The 14,472-nt window shown below is 46.2% G+C and overlaps 2 protein-coding genes across 2 annotated transcripts in view; both read right to left on the bottom strand.

Annotated features, from left to right (window-relative positions):
• The window catches only part of casd1 (CAS1 domain containing 1), a 272,242-nt gene that overhangs the window by 90,206 nt on the left and 167,564 nt on the right, over positions 1 to 14,472 (bottom strand). The window lies entirely within an intron of this gene.
• Positions 1 to 14,472, bottom strand: part of dync1i1a (dynein cytoplasmic 1 intermediate chain 1a) — a 103,602-nt gene that overhangs the window by 54,420 nt on the left and 34,710 nt on the right. The window contains exons 8-11 of the mRNA XM_084080183.1: positions 14,203 to 14,298; positions 11,794 to 11,968; positions 10,516 to 10,615; positions 10,006 to 10,131 (exon numbers count right to left, since the gene is read on the bottom strand). Of these exons, the coding sequence (XP_083936309.1) occupies positions 10,006 to 10,131; positions 10,516 to 10,615; positions 11,794 to 11,968; positions 14,203 to 14,298 (497 nt within the window). The remainder of the gene's footprint in view (positions 1 to 10,005; positions 10,132 to 10,515; positions 10,616 to 11,793; positions 11,969 to 14,202; positions 14,299 to 14,472) is intronic.

The following is a 14,472-nucleotide window of genomic DNA, read 5'->3' as shown; positions in this document are numbered from 1 at the left end:
TTATGCCTATTTTTGGCTAGTCAGCCTACCTTACCCACTAAGCACTTGCCACCAAGTGCTGTATGTGTTGGAGTCTATAGTCCAAGTCCCCACTGACTGATGATGATGATTTCAACTTAGTGCCCGCAGTATACAGTATGCTTTAACACTCATATATAGTTTATTTTATATGTTTATGGCTAAATAGTAACACATTTTAAACTTTCGTGACTACTAATTGAAGCCGAGGCCGAATTGGGCCAAATCGTATGGATGAGCCCTGACAGCACATGGTTGGTGCTACAGACTCCAAATTTCGCACACAGATAGCTCAGACCTTTGCCTACGATCTTAGCTAGGCCTCGACCCGACCCGATATGCGGTTTTCGTTCGGAATCTCCATATGCGGAGTCCTGACTACTAATTGAAGCCAATGGACGCCGAATCCAAATTGGCCCGAATCGCATGGATGAGCCCTGAAAGCACATGGTTGGTGCTACAGACTCCAAATTTCGCACACAGATAGCTCAGACCTTTGCCTACGATCTTAGCTAGGCCTCGACCCGACCCGATACACAGTTTTTCGGATCCGGCACGAAAGGTTTGGAATCTCCGTATGCGGAGATGACTGACATCGGGCTGTTCCGGAGCAAGCGCTGACTCATTGTGACATCACTTCATAAAAGGCATCACATACACTAGATGAGTCAACAAAAAATCTCTGAGTGTGGCATAAACTATAGTCTTTCTTCCTCTCACTCCGAGGTGACAGATGAAAGTATATAAGCCGGCTTCTAAGCTAAGTCCAGCACTCTTGACAGACCTCTGCATATAGTCTATAAGCAGCTCTCAAAAAAATGAGTACTCCAGAAAAGCTACCAAAGCTAAACCCCGGTGAAGGAGAAATAATTCGTAACAACTTGGTACTTCTAAATTATCAGTGCAAGTTCATGGAAAGCCGGAAGGAATTGCAGGAGCAGGCCTTCAAGACATCGACTCAAGTCCTTCTTTATATACAAAAACTGGAGCAGGAAAAAAGAAAAATGAACCAAAGAATTACAAAACTCGATTGGGATGCGAAATGGAAAGCTAATAAGGCTGTTGCTGGGGATCAGATGGGACAGTCAACATCTGCTGGCCAGACAGGAGGAGCAGACGGAGGAGGAGACAGTGTTCCTGGGGAGCTGATGGAACAGTCAACATCTGGTGGGAAGACAGGAGGAGCAGACAGAGGAGGAGACAGTTTTTTTGATGAGATCGGTGATGAAGAATTAATTAACTGTGCTGCTTTTACTGAAGAAAACAAGGATCAGTCAAGATCTGAGTTGGATGAGGTGCAGACGGGGGAGACAAACATAAGACAAGCTAAATCAACAGCACAAGACCAACAAAAAACAAGTTCTCCAAAAAAACTCAAGCTGAACTCTCCCGCTACAAAAAAGAAAAGAGCAACAAAGCGTGGGACTGGGATGATGACTTGAATGATGCAGATTTATGCAGGCTGCATATTCTGCTTAAAGAAGAAACAAACAAAAAGCGACAGAGATATATGCCATATATGGGCATAAAAGGACACATACAAACAGATACATAGATCCCCATATATGGGCATGAAAGGGAAACAGACAGACAGATCCAGAGATCTCCATAAGAAAGTCAAAACGGGTCCAATGACAACAGGTATAATGGGGTTTGCATTAAAGGGGGAACCGGCACTGTGTCTGCAACACAGTCGAAGGCACAGACAGATACAGAGATCTCCATTATGGGCATAAAGGGACACAGACAACCAGATACAGAGATCTCCATATATGGGCATAAAACTATGACAACAGGTATAATGGGGTTTGCATCAAAGGGGGAACCGGCACTGTGTCTGAAACACAATTTTGCACGCAGATAGCTCAGACCTTTGCCTACGTTCTTAGCTAGGCTTCGACCCGACCCGATATGCGGTTTTCCGGAACTAACGCAAAAGGTTTGGAATCTCCGTATGCGGAGATGACTCATTGTGACACTGTTGTCAGTAATGACAAGGGCATTACTGACAACATTGTTTATAGCGAACTCCTTTAGGATAATGGGCATAAATGGACACAGACAGACACAGAGATCTCCATATACGGGCATAAAAGGGACACACCCAGACACATACAGAGATGTCCATATATCACAGACACAGATAGCTCCATATATGGGCATAAATGCACACACAGATGGGCATAAATGGACACAGGCAAACAGATGGCCAAAACGGGTCCTATGACAACAGGTATAATGGGGTTTGATTTAAAGGGTGGAGCATTCATTCCCTATTTACATCGTTCCTGTGTAGGCCAGTCCCCGACTAGACCCTCGGCCGCCCGAAGGGCTAGACCCTCGGCCGCCCAAAGGGCGGCCGAGCTTCTAGTCAATATAATTGGATGCTGGGCTGTAATGAACAGAGGGAATAAACAATTCTAAAAATGTGGGCATTTGCTTCCATTATTTCAGCAACAAAGCATAACAGAGGAAATTGTCTTTTCCACTTTTCGATCCAAACAGTGACAATTCTGGGCATTGCCACTGCAAACATAGTAACTTAACTTATCAATAGCTAAAGATTGCACAGGGAGGCCATGCCAATATTTGATTCTATAGATTCTGTACTGTAACTTATTTTCTCATCGGTCCTGGCTTCTTTTTGTGGATCCATAAAGATGAATATTTAAGAAACAGTCAATGAGAATTAAAACACAAAGAAGTATACATCGGTTGAACCACTTTGAGGGCAAGGCAAAGGGCAATTTTGATTGCTTAAAATGTCAGAATTTCAATTCGGAGCAAATATAGTCATTCTGAGTGATCACTGACCACATTCTAGCCTGCCAGGAGTGGTCTCTCAGGGTGATGTTGTTCCCATCACTGGGCCTCAAAGGTCACCGCATGGCTTGAGCATGACAATGTACAGTAAACCATATGCCAGAGCTGTCTCAAGACACAAAATGTCAACCCCAATGGGTAGTTGAAATTCTCTAGCACTTAAAACTGCGTCCCACCCACTACAAAATGTTACAGCTATTTTAGCTTTTTGGGTGACTTGCACTTCCTGTTAACCTCATACTGTATATGCTATTTTTGTAGTTACACATATTTGTTTTAAGACGTTATTAAGAATTTCATTGACACATTATGTTTGCTTATTAAAAAAAAACACATCATGTCAAATAAATACATTTCATTATGATTTATGATTTATTTAATCCCAAATAAAACAACTTCCCATTTGCGCAGCCAAAGTTTCATGAAATAATCTCAAGTTAAACAAAAATAAAGCTCTCTCAAATCTCTCTGCCTTTCTCCACCACAAGTAAAGAAGCTCCGTCTATCCAGCCCGTGTGTCACAAGGCAAACACAGACACACAGGGTCTCAACCACTCCCCAATGCAAGCATTTAGAGGATTTCTTCACTAAGCTTTATGAACACACTGTAATTTCACATGGGCTCCTGTCCAGAACAGGCCTGTGAATAATGCCTGACTCGCTCTTTCTCTCTCTCTCCTCCCCTGTCAGGGCTTTGTGTGTTCCCTCTCTTACTCAACCTTTCTGGCACGGGCCAAAGACCTAGGGGAGAGGAGTGAGACTGCGAGATATTAATAAAAATATGACTGAGCCCGATGGGATATGACAGTAGCGGCATGGGGCGCGAGGAGGCGTGTGGTTTGGGGTTCGGCAGAGGTTCCGAGGGGGACGGGTCTTTTAATGTGGTGTGACTTTGCCCACTTGAGAGACTGGTGTGAAGTTACTGAATCGGGCCCTGGGGTTGGAGTGATGATGGGACCAAGTGAGCGCTGCTGGTATGAGCCGTGATGAGGAGAGGCACGCTCAAACGCTACAAAAATCCACTGCGGCAGCGGTCCCCTTTCCCAGAATACAGACCCTACCCACACACTGCCAAAATATACTGATGGACCACAAAGTTCCTTTCCTAGTATACAGACCATTCCATTGTGGCCAGGAGGAAGGAATGTATGCTACCAAAACATATATACTGAAATTTATTATCCCTTTCGGTCGCTTTATGCTTCATGCACTATTCCAATTCAGTGGAATAAAATAAAGTATTAGTGTGCAAAATCTATGGAAATCACTATAAGCTACTGTATGTATAACATTTGAGAACGTGTATCAGATTGGGTGCTACGTTCCCCCCAATTACAGCCCTAGAATCTAATTATAGCCCGTCGCCAGATCAGTTTTGTCGCCAATCGCCGCTGCCAAAAAAAGACCTTTGCACAAGATTGATCTAAATTACCACAGTTGCCTAACGTCATCTGAACATAGAGCCCTCCCACACATCCAAAACATACCAAAACCACCTTTCAGTTGATTTACTCTCAGCTATAACCAGGCGTCTCAGAATGTCGACGCCACCGGTTCACCATATCCAGAGTGCGTCGTGGCTGAGGCCCTCACCGTAACCACACACACACACACACACACACACACACACACACACACACACACACACACACACACACACACACACACACACACACACACACACACACACACACACACACACACAGAACCCCCCCAGAAATATAGAAGCCTGACCTCACCAAAACCCCAGATGAAATATGAAGCCCCTCTGCAAGCCTTATCCTTATGTAGCCTGCCCCAGCCACAAACCCTTCACTCCCATCCCACTACTGTCATTCTTTTGTATCTATAACCCCCCCCCCCCCCCCCCCCCACACACACACACACACACACACACACACACACACACACACACACACACACACACACACACACACACACACACACACACACACACACACACACACACACACACACACAACCCACACCCTTATACTGTACTGTACCTCCACTCACAAACCACTACTGTCGTTCCTTTGTATGGAGAACCTTACACACGCACGCACATGCACGTACATGGGCGGATACACACACACACACACACACACACACACACACAGTACAGTACGTACACACCCACATGCCTATATACACACACAAAATCCACACCCTTATACGTCCACTCATCAACCGCTACTGTCGTTCTTTCGGTTGTATAACACACACACACACACACACACACACACACACACACACACACACACACACACACACACACACACACACACACACACACACACACACACACACACACACACACACACACACACACACACACACACACACACAGTAACCCAACCCGCTGGGACGTGATTGCTCGCACACCCGGCTGCGAACATGCATGTACTGTAGCACACACACTCTCACACCGTGACACACACACACATTCTCTCTCGCACACACGCAGGCACGGACGCACGCACGCACGCACGCACGCACGCACGCACGCACGCACGCACGCACGCACGCACGCACGCACGCACACACACACACACACACACACACACACACACACACACACACACACACACACACACACCGCTGACCTCAACAGAAGGTACATTAAACAAAAACATAACACCGTGCAAAGGGATTTAAATGGATTCTATAGGCCTGTACTGATGACAGCCAGGGATACATGGGTGGACAGAAAGAGAAATGCATTCATGTACAGCATATGTTCATCCATCCATCCATCCATCTATCCATCCATAAATCCATCCATCCATCCGTGCAGATGAAAGCGGCCACTGTGGGCAGGTCTGGAAAAATAAAAATGGCTGAAATGCTGGAAACCCGTCTCTGGGGAACTGCCAACAGCAGCACAGAGAGCCTGCCAACCCAAGCCCTGTGTGTGTGTGTGTGTGTGTGTGTGTGTGCGTGCGTGCGTGCGTGCGTGCGTGCGTGCGTGCGTGTGTGTGTGTGTGCGCGCGCGTGCGTGTCAAAGATGGTGTGTTTATGTACCAGTGGGAGTTAAGTGTGCACGTGCGCGTGTGTATATGTACTGTATGAGTGTTTGTGTGGCCAGCGTTCGTATGCGCTATGCCTACTGTAAATTCAGGCTTGGTGTAGTTTTTAAAGTGTGCGTGCGTGCGTGCGTGCGTGCGTGCGTGCGTGCGTGCGTGAGGGTTGGGTGCAGCAGCCGCAGCGGCGGTGGCGGCTCGCCTCAGGTGGACCGAGCCTCAGGAAGAGAGGGACGGCAGGAGAAAAAGAAAAGAAAAGAAAAGAGAGATGGGGGAGCGTGGGCTTGTGGTTTGGGGGGTTAAATGGTAGAACATGCTCACACATTAAGAGCCATCTGATCCAGGGCTAACTAGAAAGCCCTGTCTCTGTTTGCAATAGATCCCGCAGAGAGAGAGAGAGAGAGAGAGAGAGAGAGAGAGAGAGAGAGAGAGTGAGAGAGAGAGAGAGAGAGAGAGAGAGAAAACACAATCCCTCCTATCCTCTCTTCTAACCACTCCTGGGTTCCTTTCATCTGGGTCCAGCACCAAGTGAAGGATTGCGGGCCAGTGCCAAAACAACTCTGCTCTGTCCTCGCTCCCTCTGTCCCTCGCTCTCTCATTATTCTTTCTTCCCTCCATCTCTCCTCCTTCTGTCCCCCCCCCCCCCCCCCCCATCATTTCTTATTCTGTTGGTTTCTCTCAGCCCCCCCCCCCCCTTCATTTCCTCCCTTTCTCCTCTGGCCTCATGAAAGAGCATGGCACAGCCCCAGGACAGCAGCTCCATGACTGACTTGACGGTAAGTCAGGGAGGGGTGCTGCTAAGACGAGCTGTTCTGTGTCTTACTCTCTTCTGATATCAGTTCATCATACGCGCATCTTTCCGCCAGACACTCACCTAAAGAGACCTCTCTGAGTGTGTGTGTGTGTGTGTGTGTGTGTGTGTGTGTGTGTGTGTGTGTGTGTGTGTGTGTGTGTGTGTGTGTGTGTGTACAGTTGTGCAGCGCACTTGCAAGAGAATAAAAAAACAGAACACAAGGCGGTGACACTGTGTTGTGTCATCAAACAAAAGCCGCTCACCAGTTTCTTCGTCTACCACTACAAACCAATGCCGACACTTTGTTGCCCATTCGGAACAAACTTCTGTTGCACAGATCTGGGTCTGACACACACACAAGCATTTTGTTTTTCTTGCATAGAGGAATTTTTGGCACCCATCAAACATGTTTTATCTGCCCGAGGGAAAATCACCGGCACCAAAATGATAAGAATTGAGAATAAAATATGTATCCTTGTTGCCTAAGTAAGATGAGCTGTTATTTGCCCATCAACAAATCAATTACTAGGATTGTAGCCATCACCTGCCTGTTGAATGGCTTGCATTGTTTGGTTGGCATTCCACTCCCTTGCCCCTCAAACCAACCCACTCCCTTCTTCCAATGTTCTAATCCCCCTCCCCCCTAAGCATTTTGTCAACTGGGGTTTAAGCCTAACAGACATTTTTGTTGGTCAGAAATAACAGGAAAATGCATAGATTCCTTTCAATGTACAGTGACACAGGCTCATGCCTTCATGTTGCATGAAGTCGCCATGCAGAAGGACCATGCTTATTGTCACACATACGGTAGTCCCCCCCCCCCTATTGTGACAGCACCAAGTCTGCTGCCCAAACATCTCCACTTCAAAAAGCCACAATTCAACAGAAAGATCTGCTTACAAAACCGCTATTTTAACAACTTAAACCCTACTGTATATAAATGCACAAATGCCAAATGCACGCACACGCACACGCATTATCTGGCAAGCATGTGGAAAAGCTACTGAATCTTGCAGCTAAGATGTATCGTCGTAATATAGGTGAGCCTGAAGGCCGCTCCGATTTCAGCGTTAACATTAATTATGCTGCGAGTGGAAGAATGGTGTGCTTTAAAAACCCATTAGAGGGCTAGACTTATTTGGCGCTGGTCTTACTGAAATATTTGCACACAGCATGTGGTCTGCAGGGGGGATGCTGTGGTTTGATCGGCCTGAGTGAGAGTGCGTGTGTGTGTGTGTGTGTGTGTCTTTTTTATGTGTGTGTGTGTGTGTGTGTGTGTGTGTGTGTGTGTGTGTGTGTGTGTGTGTGTGTGTGTGTGTGTGTGTGCGTGTGCGTGATCATGAGCGTGTGCGTGTGTGTGTGTGTGAGACAGAAAGCGAGAGAGACAGACAGAAGGAAAGAAAATCGTGTGTGTGTGTGTGTGTGTGTGTGTGTGTGTGTGTGTACAGTACTGTATGTGCACGTATGCATTTCCAAACCTCAGTTGTACTGTAGGTGCTCAAATTGTGTAAAACCGAGTGCGTCCTGGTGTATTTGTAGTTCTATAGTACAGTAGACTTACAGGCTCACAGGCAAGCAGCACATGCGCTGTGGGTGGGCCAACACACACACACACACACATGTGGCGGCGTTGGACTAGGAAGCGGTAGGCCACATCTTTTTTTATTGCAGAGACGTCTCTATGCCCTCGCAGCCTCCGGGGAGCGCCAAGGCCCTCACACCCAATCCCTCCATCCCTCTCTCCCCTCCCTCTGCTCGTGGCGTCGTTTGTAATTAGCGCCATACCCGCTGGTGTGTTCTTCACCAAAACCTCAGAATCGTCTGTTAAAATTCATCCTAGGTGCCAGCGTTTCGTAATGGCATTACGTTCCACCCAAGGAGTGCCAAACCGAAAAACGCTCCTGCATTTCCGTGTGCCCCGAAGGTGTCGTCATGGAAGGGGCGGGGGTGGGGGGTGTTTGGGGGGGGGGCTGTTGCGGGCCATGCCGCAGACATTAGCTGCTTGTCTTAGAATGTTGCAGTCACACTTATGGAGCTGCCTGTTTAGTGTGATAATAATGAATGATAAAGAATTAATGAATGGCAAGGAGGAGGGTCTTGTTGTCATGGTGTTTTGAGAATCATTTAGTCACTTTTACAATGTCATTTAACCACTTTTCCAAATTTCGGGCATGCAATTATAGGCAAACATTTTCAAAAATAGCAAAAATAGCAAATCTACAAACTAAAAATGTGTCGCATCGCAACGCGTTGTGAGCTTGTAGATTGCCAATGTTCACCATACAACACCGTCGTATGATGAAGTATGAAATATCATCAGGTTGTGAAAGTAACCATAGGGCTGAAGTGGCTAATAACAAGAACCTGCTGCTGACAACTCACCTCCCATAAAAAAAAGACCAGAAATATTGCATGACATCCAGACAAAGCCTTTCTCTCATACCAGTGTGACCCGTAACACACTGAACTGCCAGTGGAAAATGTGTAGCTACAATCATGACTTGAAATAGACGGGCCGTCCGGGTGGCGGGTTCAGGGATAAAGTTCTTGCCCACCATCATGGAGACAGCGCTGCCAATGAACACAATTGTTCATGTTCGCGGCTGGGAAGCCGGGAGGGGAGGGCAAGCTCTGTCGCTGCACTAGTGACTCCTATACTGTAAATTGGTTTGGACACCTGTTCAACTGGGAGCGGAACTGGGAAGGATAGCGGGTTGTGTCCTCCTGGTGAAGCTCCTCACTGTCAGTTGAAAAGAAGTGTCTGGTGACATTATGTGTATTATGACATGGTTGTCTACCCACTCCCCAGACCAAACAGTAGGGTTTGGCAATGACAGGGACTACACATGGGGGAATATGCTAAATGACTAAAGTGGACGAAAAATGAAAAGAAAATTAGGGGGAAAAAGAAATACTTGATATTAGGGCTGCAACTATCGATTATATTATCGATTACCTTTTAGATTAATCGAATAACCGAGAAGCGTGTTTTTTTTTAAATTGTGTACAAAGAAATGAAAGTCTGATTAATTGTTGCACCCCTCCTTGATGTACTGTAGACTATAGGCTGCACGACAAAACTTCATATCTCGTCATTTATGCCAAATATTCCGATATCGATACGATATACAATATTACTGTTCAAATTTCATATTCTACATTTTGCAACATCGAAAACTACGCCCATACCGTTGCCTTTTGCGATACTGAGATTGTGCATGTTCATACCGAGATAACGATACGATGACGATATATTGTGCAGCACTACTGTAGACTAGATTTGATACAAGCACATGATGCTCAGATATCCTACAAATCCATCGAGCTACAGCAAGAGTTCAGGAGTACCTGACAGTGGAAGATGTATTCTGGCGTGCTCTTCTTAAACTTAATGTTCCAGACCAGGGCCACGCCGTCCGGCTCATGGGGCGCATCTTCGTTATTGTTGTACGAGGCCACCAGCAGCTCTGGGTACTGGGGGACAGAGGGGAGGAGAGGAGGAGGAGGCAAGGGCAGAGAGTAGAGGGGAGGAGGAGGCAGGAGGAGAGGAGGAAAGGAGAGGAAGAAAAGGGGCAAAATGTCAAGGGAGAGGATAAAGAGGCCTGTCAAACTTCCTGATGGGAGTTGATCACTGTTGAGCACGCATGCACGCATCACATTTGGGGATGATTTTTTTGTATTGTAAACTGAATCTGAAGATCACATTATATTGAATAAGCCTTCATTCCACATTTCTGAATAGGTTGCAAATCTGAATAATTTTCATGGTAAAAAAGTTTTAGCTTTAAAAATGTATGATACAAAAGTCTCTAACTTGTAAATTAGATGGTTAGTTCACACTGGCAATGCTGACTTTACCTGAAGGGACCAGTCGAGGCAGGTAATGACACGATGCTTGGACCAGTGTTCGTCATAAAAGAGCCTGCTTAATGACAGACTGGATCCGCCCGCCAAGTCTCTGGAAGGAGCCAATGGGGAGACCAAGGACAATGGTTACTTCCTGATCAAGCAAGAAGGTGATTGGTCAGCATTGAAGAATTATGTTCCAGAATGTTCACAAATTGCTACGATAGTCTTTATCATTCATATGATTTATATGGTTTGGACACAATAAGAGTTTGCATATGGTATTGCTTTCAACATGGGGTCCGGGGACCACCAGGGATCGTTGTTGTTCACAGGGTCCCCAGCTACATGATTGATAGTTAGGATTCGGAACCTAATGGACACCTACGGGTGTAACTTAGGGAGTGAATATGTAACCAAATTTAAGAGTTAAATTAACATTGAGGTTTTTATAGTGTAGGGGTCCCAGGGATAAAATAATAATAATAATAATCATATCAAACTGAAATTAAAAAGGCTGAATCACTGGTATATATAAAAAAAGAAGCATTTAAAACAGTCAGTGTTCTCGTCCTTTGCGGCAATCCGGCCATAATGACTCTTCTAATGTCAACCAACGCTTTGATAACCCCTGCTATTATGGAGGAACCCTTGCGGTGACTGGACACTGCTCTTTCAGACATGGGTCTGTATCTGCATCTAGTAGAGAGATGGTGCAGATTTGAATCCCTTTTTGAACTGACGTGAGAATGTTGTGAGAGGGTGACATCACAGGGAAGATGTGGTTTGTACATCAAAGGAGCTCTGGATTGACACCACCAGCATGAGTCACTCTGTGTCGGGGCATTTCCTACTTCTAAGCACGCAAGTGAGCACCAGCGGGGGGGAAAGTACTCACATTTTTTACTTAAGTAAAAGTATCAATACTGCAATGTAAAAGTACTCTGTTACAAGTAAAAGTCCGGAATTCATTTACTAAAAGTAAAAGTATTGGTATGAAAACGTACTTAACGTACCAAAAGAAAGAGTACTAAAATGTTTGAAAATAGCAGATCTACAAGCTCACAATGCGTCGCAATGCGACGCATTGTGAGCATCCAGATCGGCTACTTTCAAATAGCCTACAGTGTAGGTATAAAATAGGGCTAAAGTGGTTCATGTATGTTTTATAATGTAATAAGTGAGCACACACACACACACTCACATCCTCTCATTCCGTCTGTCTCTCGCTGTCCCTTTTCCCCCCCGCGCTTTCTTTCCCCTGTTACTTTATTTCCTTTCCATCCTCACCCCTCTTTGTCCTCCAGGTCTTTGCCGCTGTAGTCGAAGAAGATGTCTCTCTCCTCGGCCAGGGCGCGCTCCATCACTCTGATGCTGCAGTCAAAGAAACTCTGGAACTCAGACGAGTGGAGAATCTGCTGCCTCTCCTCCTCTGTCAGCTCCCGCAGCACCGGGAACGGGCCGCCTGGAGGACACACGCACATGCACACACACACACACACACACACACACACACACACACACACACACACACACACACACACACACACACACACACACACACACACACACGCAATAGAATAGAGATGTATTCACACATGCTGTGCCAATATGCAATTGCTAATATGACAACACTTCATTGATGAAAGTGAACCCCCAAGTGAAACCCCTTGAACCCTCGCATCATCATATTTGACTGAAGGCGTTAGTTTATTGTTTTTACTGTGTTCGTTTTTACGTGTATTAGGTAGCAGTAAATCATTGTGCACACTTTTGCCACAATTCCTCTTAAAAAATAAATTCATAGGAAAAGGGTTGGAATTTGGTGCGGTATAATGTGCTCTTAGCTAGAAACTGGTGTTATTAATTTGTCACGATGCATGCCACAACAGTTGTGGCATGCAACTATTAAAACAACAGTGCCATGTACATTGTTTCCTGCAGTGCAGCAGATCACAGTGGATTTCACTTCTATCAGACACATGTCCGGTACATAATAAAGTGCAGACGCTTCCTAATGCATCTTTTCTAATAAAAAGCCACACAGTAAAGAACTTCATAAACAACAGACAAACAAAGCCTTGCGAGTGACCCGCCTCTCTTTGAACGTAATGGCTGCACAGCACGGCGTCCGCTTTTTAATGTCACTGTCCCCAAGATGCAAACATACACACACGCGCGCGCACGCACACGCGCACGCACGCACGCACGCACGCACGCACACACACACACACACACACACACACACACACACACACACACACACACACACACACACACACACACACACACACACACACACACACACACACACACACACACACACACACACACACACACACACACACACACACACACACACACACACACACACACGGAAGGCTCAGAGCTTTCCCCTGGCCCTTCACTTTGATCCCTTCCTTTGTATTCGTTATGAGTTGTCAGAAAGGACCCAGTGAATCAAGTGGCAGAGATCAAAGGCCGGACCTTCTAATAAGCCAGGAGACAAATGACTGTGTATGTGAGTATTTGTACGTGCACACATGCACATGTGCACAGACGCACACATCTATCTATGTGTGTTTTAGTCTGTTCCTCTGACTCATAGTCTGTGTGTGTGTGTGTGTGTGTGTGTGTGTGTGTGTGTGTGTGTGTGTGTGTGTGTGTGTGTGTGTGTGTGTGTGTGTGTGTGTGTGTGTGTGTGTGTGTGTGTGTGTGTGTGTGTGTGTGTGTGCTGTGTTTTAACCCTGCTCCTTGTCTCCACAAAACCACCCATTATTTACCCCAAAACCCCTCACACACACACACACCCTTCTATGTTTTCCTCTTCTTTGACCACTTTGATGTAAGGCCGTGGAGGGGTGGGAATGGGGGGCATCAACTGACAGGTTTTTAATCACTGCCGACCCCTGAATGTCGCAGAGTCGCTGATAAACTGGACCTGCCCTCGACCCCATCCTCACCCCCGTCCCATGTGCCCTCTGTCCCAGAGCCATCTGATAACGCCACTGGTTGTCGGTGTCACACGCAAGCGACCGTGGTTCATGACAGCTGGACAGCTAACGTGTGAGGAGATGACGAAAGGAGACGAAGTAAGGGGGATTGGAGCGGGAGGGGTGGCCGTAGCTGAATGGGTAGAAAGGCTGTCTGGGAATCGGAAGGTCGCTGGTTTGACACTCAGCTCGCCCAGTCTATAGCCAAATTCCAATTATAATTTTCCCATCCTCACGTCCCTCACTCACGTTGTTTGCTCACGCCTTAGTCTCGCACCCAAGGAAGGAGGTGAGGATCAGATGTATCGAGGACAGAGGAATCGATCAGGTTCGACTTGAGAATCCTTGCTCACTGAAGTGTCACTTTGAAGCAACATTAATTACCCATGACATGTTACACTTCTGGATCACTGGTAACAGACCATATAGCTTGTTATTGCTCAGATGTCATGTTGTATTGGACGCTGTATTTCTCTCTAATATATGCTAGGAATTGTGTGTGCGTGTGTGCCTGTGTATTACTAGTACTACCCACCAGACCAATGCGACTTATGGAGTTTTTTTTTCCAGGTCCCGTTGAGGTCATTTTCTTGGCTAAGAAAGTTTTTTAGAGCTAAGATTACAATTAGTATAAGATTCAGGTTGGTATCAGACATTTATGGGTTAGGTAAGGATGTTGGGATTAGGTTTACGGTCCATCTCGTACCTTCCTTGTTTTCCTTGTTGTCATCTTCATCCTGCTGCTCTGCCTCCGGCCCCGGCTTCACCTCCGCCAGTTCCTCATCCTCCTCTTCCTCCTCTACTGAGAGACAGACAGAGAGAGACGCAAAGAAAGAAAGAAAGAAAGAAGGGGAAAATGTCATGTTAATTGACAGCTGTCCCAGTTTTCCTTTGCCCTTTTACAAAACCTCCTCCTCCTCTGTACCAAAGTAATCACTCCCAGACATGCAACAGTACACCTGACTAACCCACAGAC

Source organism: Gymnoscopelus microlampas, assembly GCF_963454915.1.
Source record: "Gymnoscopelus microlampas genome assembly, chromosome: 15".
Classification (NCBI taxonomy): domain Eukaryota; kingdom Metazoa; phylum Chordata; class Actinopteri; order Myctophiformes; family Myctophidae; genus Gymnoscopelus; species Gymnoscopelus microlampas.
The sequence above is the reverse complement of the archived record's forward strand: the minus strand, read 5'-3'. Positions and strand labels throughout refer to the sequence as shown.